Source organism: Oryzias melastigma, linkage group LG13 (genome assembly GCF_002922805.2).
Source record: "Oryzias melastigma strain HK-1 linkage group LG13, ASM292280v2, whole genome shotgun sequence".
Lineage (NCBI taxonomy): Eukaryota > Metazoa > Chordata > Actinopteri > Beloniformes > Adrianichthyidae > Oryzias > Oryzias melastigma.
This window is the reverse complement of record NC_050524.1, coordinates 33,551,939-33,566,058: the sequence shown is the minus strand read 5'-3', so window position 1 is coordinate 33,566,058 and position 14,120 is coordinate 33,551,939. Positions and strand designations below refer to the sequence as shown.

At 41.0% G+C, this 14,120-nt stretch overlaps 1 protein-coding gene across 2 annotated transcripts in view; it reads right to left on the bottom strand.

The window, feature by feature from the left end:
• tbx4 (T-box transcription factor 4) overlaps nucleotides 1-14,120 on the bottom strand; it is a 31,148-nt gene that overhangs the window by 6,199 nt on the left and 10,829 nt on the right. For both annotated transcript variants that reach the window (XM_024258135.2, XM_036215000.1), the window contains 2 exons: nucleotides 8,241-8,360; nucleotides 6,785-6,932 (listed from right to left, as the gene is read on the bottom strand). In XM_024258135.2, coding sequence (XP_024113903.1) covers nucleotides 6,785-6,932; nucleotides 8,241-8,360 — 268 coding nt within the window. The remainder of the gene's footprint in view (nucleotides 1-6,784; nucleotides 6,933-8,240; nucleotides 8,361-14,120) is intronic.

Genomic DNA, 14,120 nt, shown 5'->3' with positions numbered 1-14,120 from the left:
AAATTTGCTCAGTTTGCTAAGAAACAAATATCTATATTCAGCAACTTATTATCCATCCATCCATCCATTGTCTTGTCCGCTTTTTCCCTTTCGGGGTCGCGGGGCGCCGGAGCCTATCCCAGCTACTGAAGGGCGAAGGCGGGGTTCACCCTGGACAGGTCGCCAGTCTGTCTCAGGGCCTCAATCACACACACATGCACTCCCACATACACACCTAGGGACAATTTAGAGTCACCAATTAACCTATGAAGCATGTTTTTGGATGGTGGGAGGAAGCCGGAGTCCCCGGTGAAAACCCACGCATGCACGGGGAGAACATGCAAACTCCACACAGAAAGGTCCCAAATCCCCCAGCCGGGATTTGAACCGGGGCCTTCTCGCTGTGAGGCAAGAGCGCTAACCACTGCACCACCGTGCAGCCCCAGCAACTTATTAATCTCAGTAATTATTACACCTTCAAATGATCACTTACATTTCATGGGAAAAAATGTCTCATTTTTAGTATGTTGTACCATGTTTATCTACTATGTAATGTTAAAGAAAAATCAACGTACACATTTTTAACACATCTTGTCACATTTTGAACTAATGACCAAATCTGCAACATTTTTAACTAAATTAATGATCTTTGACTGGAGCAGGTCAGAGGTCACCTAAACTTATCTAAATTTCATGTATTATTAACAAATTTTTAAGATATTCTAATTTTCAATTGAATCAATCAATCAATTTATTATTTGTAAAGCACTTATAAAAGCAGACGCAGCCAAAGTGCTGAACAGAGAAATAAAATCAATAAACAATAATGAAAAACAATAAAAGCAATAAAACAATAAAAACAACGAAGAAATAAGATGTGTAAATATGTATGAATGTAAATACAATTGTAATTAAAAAAAAAATAGCAACAGAATAAAATTGAATTTTAGACACAACTCACAAGTGAGCTTTGCTATTTTTAGAAGAGACCTGCAGGCACCTTGTGGGGTTACTGGGGTCCTCCTGGTGCCCGTGGGCACCGTGTTGGTGACCCCTGTTCTACTGATTCCCACGTTACTAATTGACCATTGACCTGGACAGCAACTTCACTTTTACTGTGAGCTTTATACGCTCTCTTTGAAGCAGACAGGATCTGAAACAGCTAGGCTGCTGGTTCTAGAGGGATCCCTATGAATATCACTGTAGAGTCCATCTACAGCAGAGTACACCAGAAAAACACACTAAAGGAGTATTTAAGTAGATCTTTTTCTTTCACTGTTGATTTTATTTCATTTGTAAAACAATCTTCTACTTCAACCAGTTTAGACAGATCAAACACTAGGTGGCAGTATGATGTATTTTGCTGTAGGTGGAGCTAAAGTAAACAGAACTTCTTGTACTTTTAGATTTTTTATGTTCAGACACCCTGTTCATATCAGTGTGTAGTTGTATATACATTAGAACATAAAGAGCACTGGAATCCCCATGTTGACCTACATATAGTGTGAGGGAGAGGCCTCCCCTCACCATACTTAAGTTCAGGTACTCTTGTACATCTTTTACACATGTCATTTATTTAGTGTTTTGTTTACAAATCCTTTTCTTCTTTGAGCTCACTTCCTGTAGGTGTGGCTGTGAGTGCACGCATGGCTGCATCCAGGAGACCCAGCTGAGAATGATTGCTGTGCTGATCTCTGAGCTGAACCAAGTGGACCCAAGGGGGGGAATGGATATTTGTTTCATTTGTTTAATTTCTGTTCTGTTATTTTGTTATGTGTTGTTAAGTTAAAATGTGTTAAATTTAAAGTGCAAGAGTAACTTGTGTCATTTTAACTCTTCTAGGAATGTAGGTTTAGGTGGGAGGTTTTTTATGGCTTCATTTGGGTTAGGTTTAGTCTTCCACTATTTAAGAGGGTGTTTTCTTGTTTGATGAGGTTTTGCAGGTTGAGGGTCATGTCCTCTGGTTTTTTTGAAAGAAAAAAAAAGAAAATATTAAAGCAGAATTCTTGCCATTTCTGAATATGCCTCATCCTTGTCAAGACTACAGCTCCTCTCACACGCTGACGTACTGAGATCCAGCTTGGAAAGGAAAAAACTCAGAAACTCTACATATAGTATAATTATTATTATACTACGGCTGAGTTTGTTTGTTTTTCTGAGTTTCTTTAATAATATGATTAAAAAGATATTTTGTTCCATCTGCTTTGTTAGGTAACAGCTGAATCTGCTTTAGATGCACATCCATGTCATAAATGCACATTATTTGTGTTTAATAAGTTAGTCCATCATTTGTGAGACTTGAGTTTGTCGTGCTGCAGCGTTGATGAGGAACATCCCTGCGGAATTCCTCACTCATGCTGAGCCTCTCAAGTGTAAACTTGCTAGAATCCATTAGATCAGTGAATACTTCCCAGCATCCTTCATCTCCATCACACTGCTGCGGTGTGTGAGTGTTGTGTGTGCGTGTAGCAGGTGGCATGTGTTGAGCGCTCAGTGTTTGGGCTGCTGGGTGGCTGCAGGTCAGCGCTCTAACGTTGCTCTGCTCGCTGCAGCCGGAGCTGTGCTCAGTGAGGCATTAGCTCTAGAGAGGCAGGGTCATCATTGGTCCAGCTCTGTCAACCACAATAAACATCAAGCTTCACATCCACACACACCCCGCCCACCACAACGTCCCAGACAAGAAGCCTGCTCCTCAAGAGGGCTCCCAAAGAGAAGAAAGGTTGAAGACGCCACGGGCTGCCGGGCTCAGGGTGAACGCAGACTGGCCCCTTGCTCATATGCTGCTGTTGCCAGGCAGGCTGGAGTCAGAGATAAGCCAGTGGCTGGTTCACCACAGGCTCTGTGTTGACCTTTGTCTGCTCTGCTGTCAGACAGTGATACTGGAGACTCACAGATGAGCGTCTGAAACCATTGATCAGGGCAGCTTTCCTCACATCGCTGAAAGGATTTGCTTTCATCTCCACCGATGTGAAAACATGCAGATGTGAGGACTTTCTCTGCCTGAAATGTCCTGTAGGGGGTCCTAAAATCATTTATGAAACTGGGAACCAATCAGAACACTTTTCACCAACATTGGTGAAAGAGCGTCTGATCACTGATCAAACTGCTTTGATAGGGTTAAACATTTGCAGTTCACTGTTGGCCTCATGGGATGATCAGGATCGAGGAAGTTGTTACTGAAAGGTGGAATCAACTTGTGCTTTGGCTCACTATCAAATAATGTTATGTTTTTGATTTAGTGACCAGAAGCACATCTGTCCCACTCTTCTAACATCAGCTGATGCACAGCTAATAAGATGAACATGTATTGTGCACAGAAAGTAGGAAGTACTTAATGTTTACTCCAGACAGTCTATCATAGGCATTTTTCATTTTTGTAAACTATTTTTATTAGTACATTAAAATGATGTATTCTGAGTTTAAATAGAAATTAAATATGGACAGAAACTTTCTGATTGTTTGAGGGTTTGATTCCCCCTCCCTCCATCCAATGCCTTATTGTTGGATGCTGTTAGTCACATGCTTCAAACCAGCATGTTGGTTTTACATCCGAGCTAAACTCCTACACAATAGTAATATTTTGGGAACCCTCAGATTCCTGTTTGCAAAGTAGTCTTTCTCCAAGAAGTGGAGAAGGACAAGAGCATGTGGAGAGAACAGATACAGAAAATTCATATCTGCATTACTGTAACTGTCCTGCTGACCACTCAAACTGCTTTTATACTACAAGCTATGGGGCGCATCTTGTTTCCACAGGTGTGTGGGCCTTTGATCGGTGCTGGCTTGGGGTCAACTGATGGTTGGCATTTCTTGGCTGTGGGGAGCAGAGATCTCTTAAGGGATGGAGGTAAAATGGTAAAAAGTTCTCTGAATCTGCTTGGAAGTGATTTAAATTAAAATGGTGTCAACAGAGTTACAGAAGAAAATGCTAGAAATAAAAAATAAATATAAAGGAAAATTAAGTCAAAAACCAGCAAAAGTATTTGCAGCATCTGATGGACTCTGATTGGAAGCTTGCTTCGTAATTAATGGCTGTGCACATTTGAAATATGTAAATAATGTTCTTCTGCACACTTTGGGAGGCCTTGTTCCCGGCCTCCTGGCCTGGGCATCTTCTGGCCCGCGATTGGCCCCTGACTTGCTCAGTCCTCATTATTCGCCCTTATCACCATCCAAGCACTCAACTGGACCTGACAGCAGGCTCCGCCACTGATCTGAGAGGTTATGAACCTAATGAGTCCTGCCAGTGATGGGATGGCTTCAGACAAGCTATCCCAAAGTTCCCCTGGGAGCACCGCCACGGTCACACTCCTCACCTCCTTTTGCAGCCTCTCCAGCTCCATCTCTCTCTCAGATCACCTTCTCACCACGGCCAATGGTCTGCATGCATTAACAGATTTGTAGCTCTCTTATTTGAATATCCGTCATAATAATACATCAGCTGAACTTGCAAAACATTTCCTTTCATTGAGTTATTTGTTTCACTGTTGGATTTCTCTTGTTTTTTTGACAGGTCTTTTTCTTTTTGATCATGCAGACATGTCAGTCATAACAGAAATAATGATGAATACTTTGACCAGCTTTTTTTGAGGAACTAAGAGACTAAATGTTTTTTTTACTTCAATAAGAAGTCATTGTTGGTCCTGGTACCACCAGCTGACCCTCCACTCTCAAACTTGAGTCTTTTTACTCATTATATCAGACGTGCAGTCGTTGACCTGAATGGAAAGGATTTGAAAAAGGATTAACAGATTTGTGCTCAGGTCAAATCCAGCTTCTTTCAATTTGAGGCAAATGGAGAGTAGAATCCATTCAAAATGAACAGTATCTTCAGACTTCTAAAACTCTTTGTCCATCAGAATCTCCCCTCTAGCCATGAGAAAGTTTGAAACCTACCTGCCCTGGCTGCCTGCTTATTTTGGAGTCCATTTCCAAATGTTTTCACTTGTTTCAGCATCTCCATGAGTGCTGCTCAGGAACTGGGCAGAGCCTGACACTCCAACTTAAAAGGGGCATACCATGAAAATCAACTTTTTGAGTTTTTTAGTATATTCTACTGTTCACTCCTCATTGCAAAGAACCCCAAAGCGGTATTTTGATCCGTTTGTGCATTTCTGAGTAATCCTCTAAAAATCTGCACTCTCAACACCAGCCCCTCCCATACCCACCAAAACGAGCGGGTCCTCACATGATGATTTCACAGAGTGAGACCACCCCTTTCAGGAAGTCTGCTCTGCCTTCAGGTTAACACAAACAAAGCTAGCAGCTCGAGCTAGGGGTGAGTACACCCCACCTCCCAGCTCGTGCACAGCAGACGCAGGCTGTCTGTGTTGTGAGTTTGTGCAGCTGGCCAAGAAACTCTCATTCTTTAGCGTTCACTTCATGGGGTGAAATAGGAGCTTATGGACTGATGAAGAAATCTGCACAACATGTTGAGATGAATCCTAAACATATCTGAGAATGGCACAAGCAGACGGGGTTATTGGGAAGACGAAAGGAGATCGGGAGCAGACTATTTCCTGGTGGAAAAGGGAGCGACGAATTAGGAAAACTGGTTTAAATGAGGATTATTGATCAATGGCAGAAAGGTAAATGGATCCACATGAAAGTAAAGAGGATTTTTGATATGGAGTTTATATATGTCATCATTTCAATACATCCTGAAATGTTCATCTGGTGGTGTTGTCTGCATTTTTTTAACCAAATTTCACAATAAAATTAACCCATTAGCCATCACCTTTCTGTCTGTGCTAAATTTGGGGATAAACCCCTGAGCTGCACTGTATGTGGGCCTACATCAATATTAAAATAATAATAATAAATAATTTCCCCTCATTTTTTCATGGGTGGAACCCTCAGGGAGCGAAAGGCGGAGCCTCAGAGATCGAGTCGTTTTACTTCCGGGTATAAAGATAGTTAACAAGAATAACTCATTTGTAATAAATATTTTTTTTGTGTTCCAAAGATTTATTTTATCAATTCTATGGATACAGTTTACTCTGAAAGACTTAAGAAAATCATAGTATGGCCCCTTTAAGCTCCTGTCCTTGGCTTCAAAAGCATATTCTTGATCCAGTGCTCAGGTTTTATCCTGCTCTGTTTTCCCTGTCAGTCTCACCATGTTCAGGTTAATCATCCACAGGTGTCTTCATTTAGTTAATCAACTTCAGTGTATTTAAGTGTCTGGTTTTCAGTTCTGATTGTTGGGTCATCTGCTCTGTTCATGTTTAAGTTTATTTAGTAAATGTTTATGTTTCCGCCAACAAGTGTTTGGGTCCTTCACCACCATCCCTGACACTTCTCTCTGCCTTAGTTGTTCTCTACTCTTTTTTAGTGTTTCTTTTGACACGTTGTTAAGGTTGGTTGAGTTTTATTTTATTACTTATACGTTGTTTGTTTTCTTCACAAACACCCCCCCCCCCTCCCTTTTTTTGCTGGTAGTGCTTGGCTTGATGTAGGACAGACTTTCCTTGACCCATCAGGAACCACGTTATGTCTAGCGCAGTCCTGCAGACCGGTTTGTGAGCTGTGAAGCATGGAGCATAGGGTCACACTTCATTCATCTTCAGCTTACAAGACTGGATTTCTACTCAGCATTCCTGCTCTCATCCTGTCAGACTTCAAATGGGACTTGCAGTAGTTGTAGAATGTATTTTTTCATTATTTTTGTTGGCAATAATTCAATTATTGAATATGACGAATATCAAATTCATTCACAGTCAAAGTGACAGTAAATGTTAGTCAAATTTTGTATCAGACATCTTAGGAAAACCCCATAAAGAAAACCTTTTCCAGTCAAACGTACGTGTCCAAAAGGGTCCAGGTGATTGTTTGTGAGCTTCAACTTCTGAAATGACACCAGCTGCCTCATCCAATGGGCTCCTGTAGCCGGCGAATCGGGATGAACGTAAAGCCTGCCGGGCATGGCCGGCTCCGCCTTGCCAGCCACCATCCTAAAAACCAGAGAGAGATGGAAGTAAGCTGAGATGGACTCTGGACTATATATATGAGAGGAGCTATGTGATGTCGCTGAAGAGAAGAGGCATTCCATCTGTCAGGAGATATCCCTGCCTCATTTATCAACATGAAGCGGTAAACCTCTGTCTGCGTTTCCCAAAGTATTAAATCCTTTGCACGGAAAGGCTCTGGATCATCTTGAACATCATAAAAAACCGAGCTCCTCCACAGTGTTTGTGAGCTACAGCAGAGCCCACGCATGAAACAAGACCAGAAACAAATGCTACGAAAGTTCCCTCTCTGGACAGGTTTCCCATCGTGTGTCCTGCTCTCTGTGTCGCTGTCAAAAGTGTCGAAGTCCAGCTCTAGAAGGCAAAGGTTCTGTTCTTCAGTCAGTTTGAGAAGTCTAAACTAAAACTAGAACTCCTTAAAAATACAATCTACGTTTCTCAGACAAGAAAACCATCCTCTGTAAGACTCAATGAATATTGTTTATTTAAACAACAATATATGCCTTAAAAATGCATATATATAATGAATGGATAGGGCCGACAACAGGCACCTAATCCTGGGAGCTGAATTCCAGAGAACTCTGTCTCCGTTGGTCTCTGGGACACTGGGGGAGATGAGGTTATCCAACATCTTCTGAAGGAATATTTTTATTGGTTGAATACATGAGATAGGACCTGTGAGAGCACAGTCTGTGACGCAGCATGTACAACAAAAAAAAGGTTCAGAAAAACAAAAATGAGAATTCAGGAGTAAAGAATTCTGTCTTTTCTCAGTCTTCTATCTTTGATCTTAGTTCAAATGCAGAATCATGAGTTATGTTATTTTGTCAGACTAACTTTCAATTTGAAGAAAGATCTGGAAATATAAGAAGAAAGAACTTGGACTTTTTTGACCTCTTTCAGATTGAGGTCAGAGTTCTAAAAAAGTTGAACTCTCAAAACTTAAAACTACAACAGTGTGATAATACAATCTGATCAAGTCTCGGGTTTTATTTTAATAACAACTCTCCAAGAGACGGTTTCAAGTTTTCACAAAAAATTACTTTTATGAGTTTAAAGAATATTGAAAAATGTTAAAATCAATAAAAATCACAACAAAGTTACAGTTGTCAGTGTAGACATTTTTGCATGTAATATAATTCTGAAAAGAACATGAGGACTTCAACATCAAAACCAAAATGAAAGCATCTTAATAGTTTTGGAGAAAAAAGTCTTAATCTTCTTTAGTTTTGATCTGGTGGAGGATATTTTTGAATCAATGAGCAGACAGTTGTACAGAGTGGTGTTACTTACCACTTATTATCACAGAATTTGTAGCGGTGGTCGTCAGCTGGAACAATGTCCACCAGAAGGATGTATTTAGTCTTTGGGTTCATCCCGCTCACTTTGACCTTGTAGCTTGGAAACATCCTCCTGTTAAGTGAATGTCAAATGAATGTTTTTAGGGCTTGGTTTGTGTCAGACATGGGGGGCATGGGGGCTTTCTGTCCAACTACACTCCTACTACACTTTAAGATGTCACCCCTTCAGTAATGTCTGATAGGACTAGTTTAGAAAGTAGCTACATTTTACTTAATTCCTGTTGGTTCTTATGAATGTGCTGTTATGTTGTCTGAAAATAGAACCAATGAAACCCTTTAGACAGTTCTCTCTTCTCCTTTTATATGTTACAGTCAACTTTCTCCAGGTTGGAAGTCTTAATAGTTGTTAAGACTGTCTTATTACATTTGAGATGACTAAATCTACAATATTACTCCTAAAAATACTTTTGCTTCTGGATTAATAGCTTGCAGTATTAAGAGTTTTAGATATTTCAGCATTGGTAAGATTTCCTATTTTGTCCTAAAGAACCTGGCTCTGTTCCTCAACAGTCCCAGCGTAAGCCACCACTACCCACCTGTCTAGCACCTCTGGATACAGAACTGAAGTCCACCAGGTGTGTGTCTAGTTATGGGTTGTGTAGATGATCTTCTCGTGTTCCTGGAATGCATTTTGGTGATGTTCTGATGGAATTGGGGTAAGTAGGATCCAGTGAAGTCCAAGAACTGGAGGAGGTGAGGTGAAGCTGTGTCTCAGCCGGCTAAAACCAAACTTTGTCTAGCTTCAAGTAGATGGCACGTTCTCTCATTCAGACAAATGCCTCATGTGGGATAGAAACTGGAGCCCCAGAGGAATGCATCTTGAAACTGTCATTAGTCAGATGTCACATATTCTGGACCAGACAATAATTTATTCTCCTGCAGCCTTTCTTTAGGAGGAGAGTGAAAGCCTCTCGTGCTCGTGAAACACTGTGAAGCATGGGAAGGACTTTCATCTTTTGAGTCTAAAAGACAAAATATGCTAATTCAGCAGTGGAGGCTATAAAACACATGAAGGGAGCTACCTTTCCTGACCTTTTCTTGGGAAACCTAAACCGTTTTTATCCCATGTGCACCCAGGGAAATTTCGCCGAGGGCTGTGCGCCCTCTTATAAAGACCTAAGTGGTTTTTAATGGCTCCCCAGATTGGACAGTTTAAACAGCTGGCTCGTCAATGCTTAAGAGGTTATGGTAAAAAAAAGGCCTGCAGTTTATCCATGGGTACTGTCATGGCAACATATTCAAACACTAAATGAGACACTCGTAGCAACTCTTCATGCATTTCCAGGAAGACGGGGAAAGCAGGCCGTCTTCATCCTCGCGGCTGTTCACTGATGCAAGTGTTGATCTATAAAAGCTCAGAGTTCTGATCATGTTTCTGTAGATAGTTCCCACATGTGAGGTGAACAGAGAGCACAACGACTGAATATTGGTTATTTACATGTCTTTAGTCTTCAGAACCAATCAGAAGGACAGATCAGTCCATCGTTCATCCCCACAGCCTCATCTGAGGGGAACATTCAAAACAAGAGCTCTGCTCTCACAACAGGCAGACCCCGCAGACGGAGGGAGTCCTGACACATGCAGCCCTCAGACTACCTGCTGGACGGTTTGTTTCTGGTCCACTCTGGAGATGAGTCCTCGCCAGCCAGTCCGCCCATGCCACGGCAATCCCTGTCATCAATCCAAATAACAAAAGCTAGCAATGCTTAACTGAAGTCTTGTGTTAGAGTCTGAACTGACCCATTTTGGTTTTGAAATGGATAAAAAAAAAATCACTTTAAAATTAATTTATTCCATCAAGTCTTTTTGACGTTGTCAAGAACCTCAATTTCAACAAAATTCTTATTTACTTTTTTTTTTTGTTCTAAAATGCTCTGGTTGATCCTGTCTGGTCTTAGGATAGGTCTTGACCCAGTTTTATAAAATAACTTTATAAAGCAATAATTACAGCCAAAATCATCAGTGGATTTCAGCCAACACACTGACAGCCTCCTCCTCTCACAGTCATGTGAGCTTCAGGTGATGCTCATCTGTCCAGTCTAGTTATTAAAAGACTTTTCGCTGATTTAGCTTTCTGATACTTTTGGAAGATGTAAGTGATTTCTATTGGTTTGATCTGTTTGTTTTGTTGGTTGTTTGTGTTCTAGTGTGTTTGGATTAAAGTTCTACTGCTGACAAATATGTATTTTCGATGTTCTTAAAGAAATTTGTATGAGTCAAAACGGACTCATAACATAATACAAGTTACTAGAGTTAATCATTTTAAAATTAAAAATTAGATCAAGCAAATTAATTTCATAGATGTGTTCCAAAGCCCTCAGTAAAGTTAATTTAATACAATAACCTTTGTTTTATTAAAGATTCTCTTGAGGTAATCTTTTTTTTTGTGTTTTTATTAAAATCTAGAGGAATATTATTTTTTTAAAGTCCCACAGAAAAAATAATAAAACAATTAGATAAGATAACCAAGAGATTACAACAAATGTATAACAGGTTACTGTTTTTAAGGTATTTTAAAGCTGATCTGATTTAAGGCACGTTGGATGTAACAGAAAGCTACTTGACAGAAGAGCCCCAGTACTTCAGAGTTCTGAGGGATATTCCGGTTTAAAAAGGGATAATTATTCGTGAACATTCTCAGTTAATGATGGTGTTTGCACACCTGGTCATTTCTGGAACATTATACAAAGGGTTTTTGAACTTTAAATTAGTTTGAGACATTTTAATTCACTTAATTCACATTCATACATTACTGACTGAGTATATTATTCATATTAAAGTCACGTTTACAACAAAACTCTTGTCTTTCAAATTTTGGAATTTCTCATTAAGAAAGCTTTTGCACAGTTTCAATAAGGAAGATCTCCCTCATCTTCAAGTATGGCTGCTAGACCAGTTTCAGTGTTGAATCAAAGGTACAGACGCGATCTGAGGTCTGGCAACTTGAGTGGTGTGGTGCAGATAGAGCTCAAATATCTGAATTTTGGCGAGGTCACCCTGTCACATCTACCAATCAGGGACTCATCTTTGGACATGTGACGTGTTAAGTGACTCAATCAACTCCAAGGATCAGCTACGCCGACCCCTGGAGGCGAAGTGGCGGACAGAGATTGGGTAACTGCTGCGGCGCCGGGGAAACTGCCAGCTCAGGTCTCCTGAACTTTTTCATATTTTTCTTATTTTCATCAAGACAATAATAGAAAGGTCTTGTTTATTCTTGTTCCTTTTCCCCTCTCAGGTTAATGCAGGACTGTTAGTCTGGCTGACAGAGATATAGAAACTAGGGCTGTCAGATTTGTCGCGTTAAAAACACGTTAATTTGACATGTGCTTGACGCCGACAATTTTTTTGACGCATTAATCGCGGATTTTTCTCATACGTGCCTTTCCATACCGCGTGCGGGCGTCCCGCCCTTTAACTCACCAGCTGCTCTCGCTAGATCACGGGCGGGTCTCCAACCACCGAGCTGCGAGCTAAAACCGGCCAGCGCTAGGACCTGGAGAGCTCCTGCACTCTAACCCGACTCCGGTTCGCGTCCAGTACCATGTCTGGTGGCACCGGCTCGCGTCCGGCGCCGCGTCCCGAGAGCTGCGGACCCCCGACGTTCTGAACAGCAAGCGCACCGGGGGACGTTTTAAATGTTCTGGAGGTTTAAGCGTGATCCAGCCCCAGCATAGCAGTCTGTCTGCCGGCATATTCATGGCGTGAGCTCCGCTGGACACGTCGCTGCATCGAGCTGCAGCCAGAGAACGCGGCGGCAGTAACAGACTGTCAAACTATCCACAGAGTATCCCGCTTTTCTCAGTCTTTAATGTTTTAAAAAACAAAAGTTCATTGGAAATGATAAATCTCTATTTCATTTATTACTGTAGTTCAGCAGAGGAGGAAAAGATTTGGTCCTGACAAAAAATGAACATGAAAGTGTTATGGAAATGTTATTTTTGATGTTTTTTATTTTATTTTACTGAACGTTGATTGAAGTTTTGAATTTAAAATGCCCTTCACTTGCACTTGGGCTTTTGTTAGGCATTTTATGTTACAGCCTTTTATTGTTAAGAAAGTTTATCTCAATGCAATGTTACAAAATAAAGTATTTCTGATGAAAACTATTAGTTTTGCCATTCTTGTTTTCGTAATTAATGAAGAACTGCTAAATTGTTAAATTGTTAAACTGTTAAACTGTTAAACTGTTAAATTCCAAATTTTTTTCCTTAAAAAAAGGCCACATATTAATTTGCGATTAATCGCGAGTTAACTCTGGACAAAATGTGATTAATCGCGATTAAAAATTTTAATCGCCTGACAGCTCTAATAGAAACACAGAAGTGGCTGTCAGTCAGATGCAGCTCCTGCATTACAATCTCTGAAGGATCACATCAATCATGACAAGAGATGGGATTATTGATGCTTTTGTAGAACTTTTTTAAATGACTAATTCTGATTTCTTAACATTGTCCGTGTCTTCCATCAATCAAGATACTTCAAGATACTTTATTAATCCCATGGGGGGAAATTCATTAAAAATGAGACATACATAGACACCGTTCTGTGTCGGGATCAGGCTGAAAACATCTGGTGGTAGCTCCTCCCACATGTGGCTGGGGCGTCAAGCTTATGAAAACATTTTTGGACAGGCAGCAGCAGCAAATTTGTTGCTTAGGGAAGAAGAGGCACCAGACGGGAATAGGGTCAGAGCAGACCCTGCGCCTGTGGACTCTCAATTCTTCCTCCTGGATGGTGTTTTCTACCACACTTAAACATCTTTTTCTTCTGACTTGACAGTTAACACAATTAAAAAGTAAAACTTATTGACATAATCAGTATTAATTAGCAATGTATGAATATGCATTCCTGTCACTTTTCTTCTAGTAAATGCAATTATACACAAAACAAATGAGAAACTCTTTACAGTCACTTAGCAACCTGTGAGCTTCTGCAGAGAAAAGGTCCTGGAGCCCCTGACCCTCAGTTCAGTCTATGGAGCCCCTAACAGGAGCTGGTTCACTGACACCATCCAAACCCCACCATCTTTAACCCTGCTCGGTCTCACTCTGAACAGAAGACTTCCAGTTCCAGACCAAAAACACGCTACTAATATGATGACAGTGAAAACATTATTTCTGCGTGTAAAAGTGAGAGTGTGTGTTTCTGTCTGGCCCTGTGACAGACTAGCAACCTCTCCAAGGGCAAGCCTGTCTTTGCCCAACAGTGGTTGGGATAGGCTCCAGCAACCCTGTGACCCCAAAAGGGATTTAGAAATAGATGGCCTAAAATTTGGGAACAGATGGTGGTGTGTTTGATGTACACTGTCAGATAATTGTATAACAGTGAGGACCGGTTTTACAAACTTATAGAACTGTTAAAAAAAGGAAATGAACCCATGCAGACACTGAGTCCCTCCTCTGTTATAAGTCGTCTCATCCAGACTAAACAAAATTTCAGGCCTCAATTAACGGATCCTCATCAATGTATTGATCTCTTAAAGCTTTTAGGAACATACACATAATTATACATTATACACCTGTGTCTATTGCAGACCGGTGTCTACTGGAGACCGGTGTCTACTGGAGACCGGTGTCTATTGCAGACGGTGTCTATTGCAGACCGGTGTCTATTGCAGACCGATGTCTATTGCAGGCCAGTGTCTACTGGAGATCGGTGTCTATTGCAGACCGGTGTCTATTGGAGACCGGTGTCTACTGGAGATCGGTGTCTATTGCAGACCGGTGTCTATTGGAGACCGGTGTCTACTGGAGATCGGTGTCTATTGTAGACGGTGTCTATTGCAGACCGGTGTCTATTGCAGACCGAT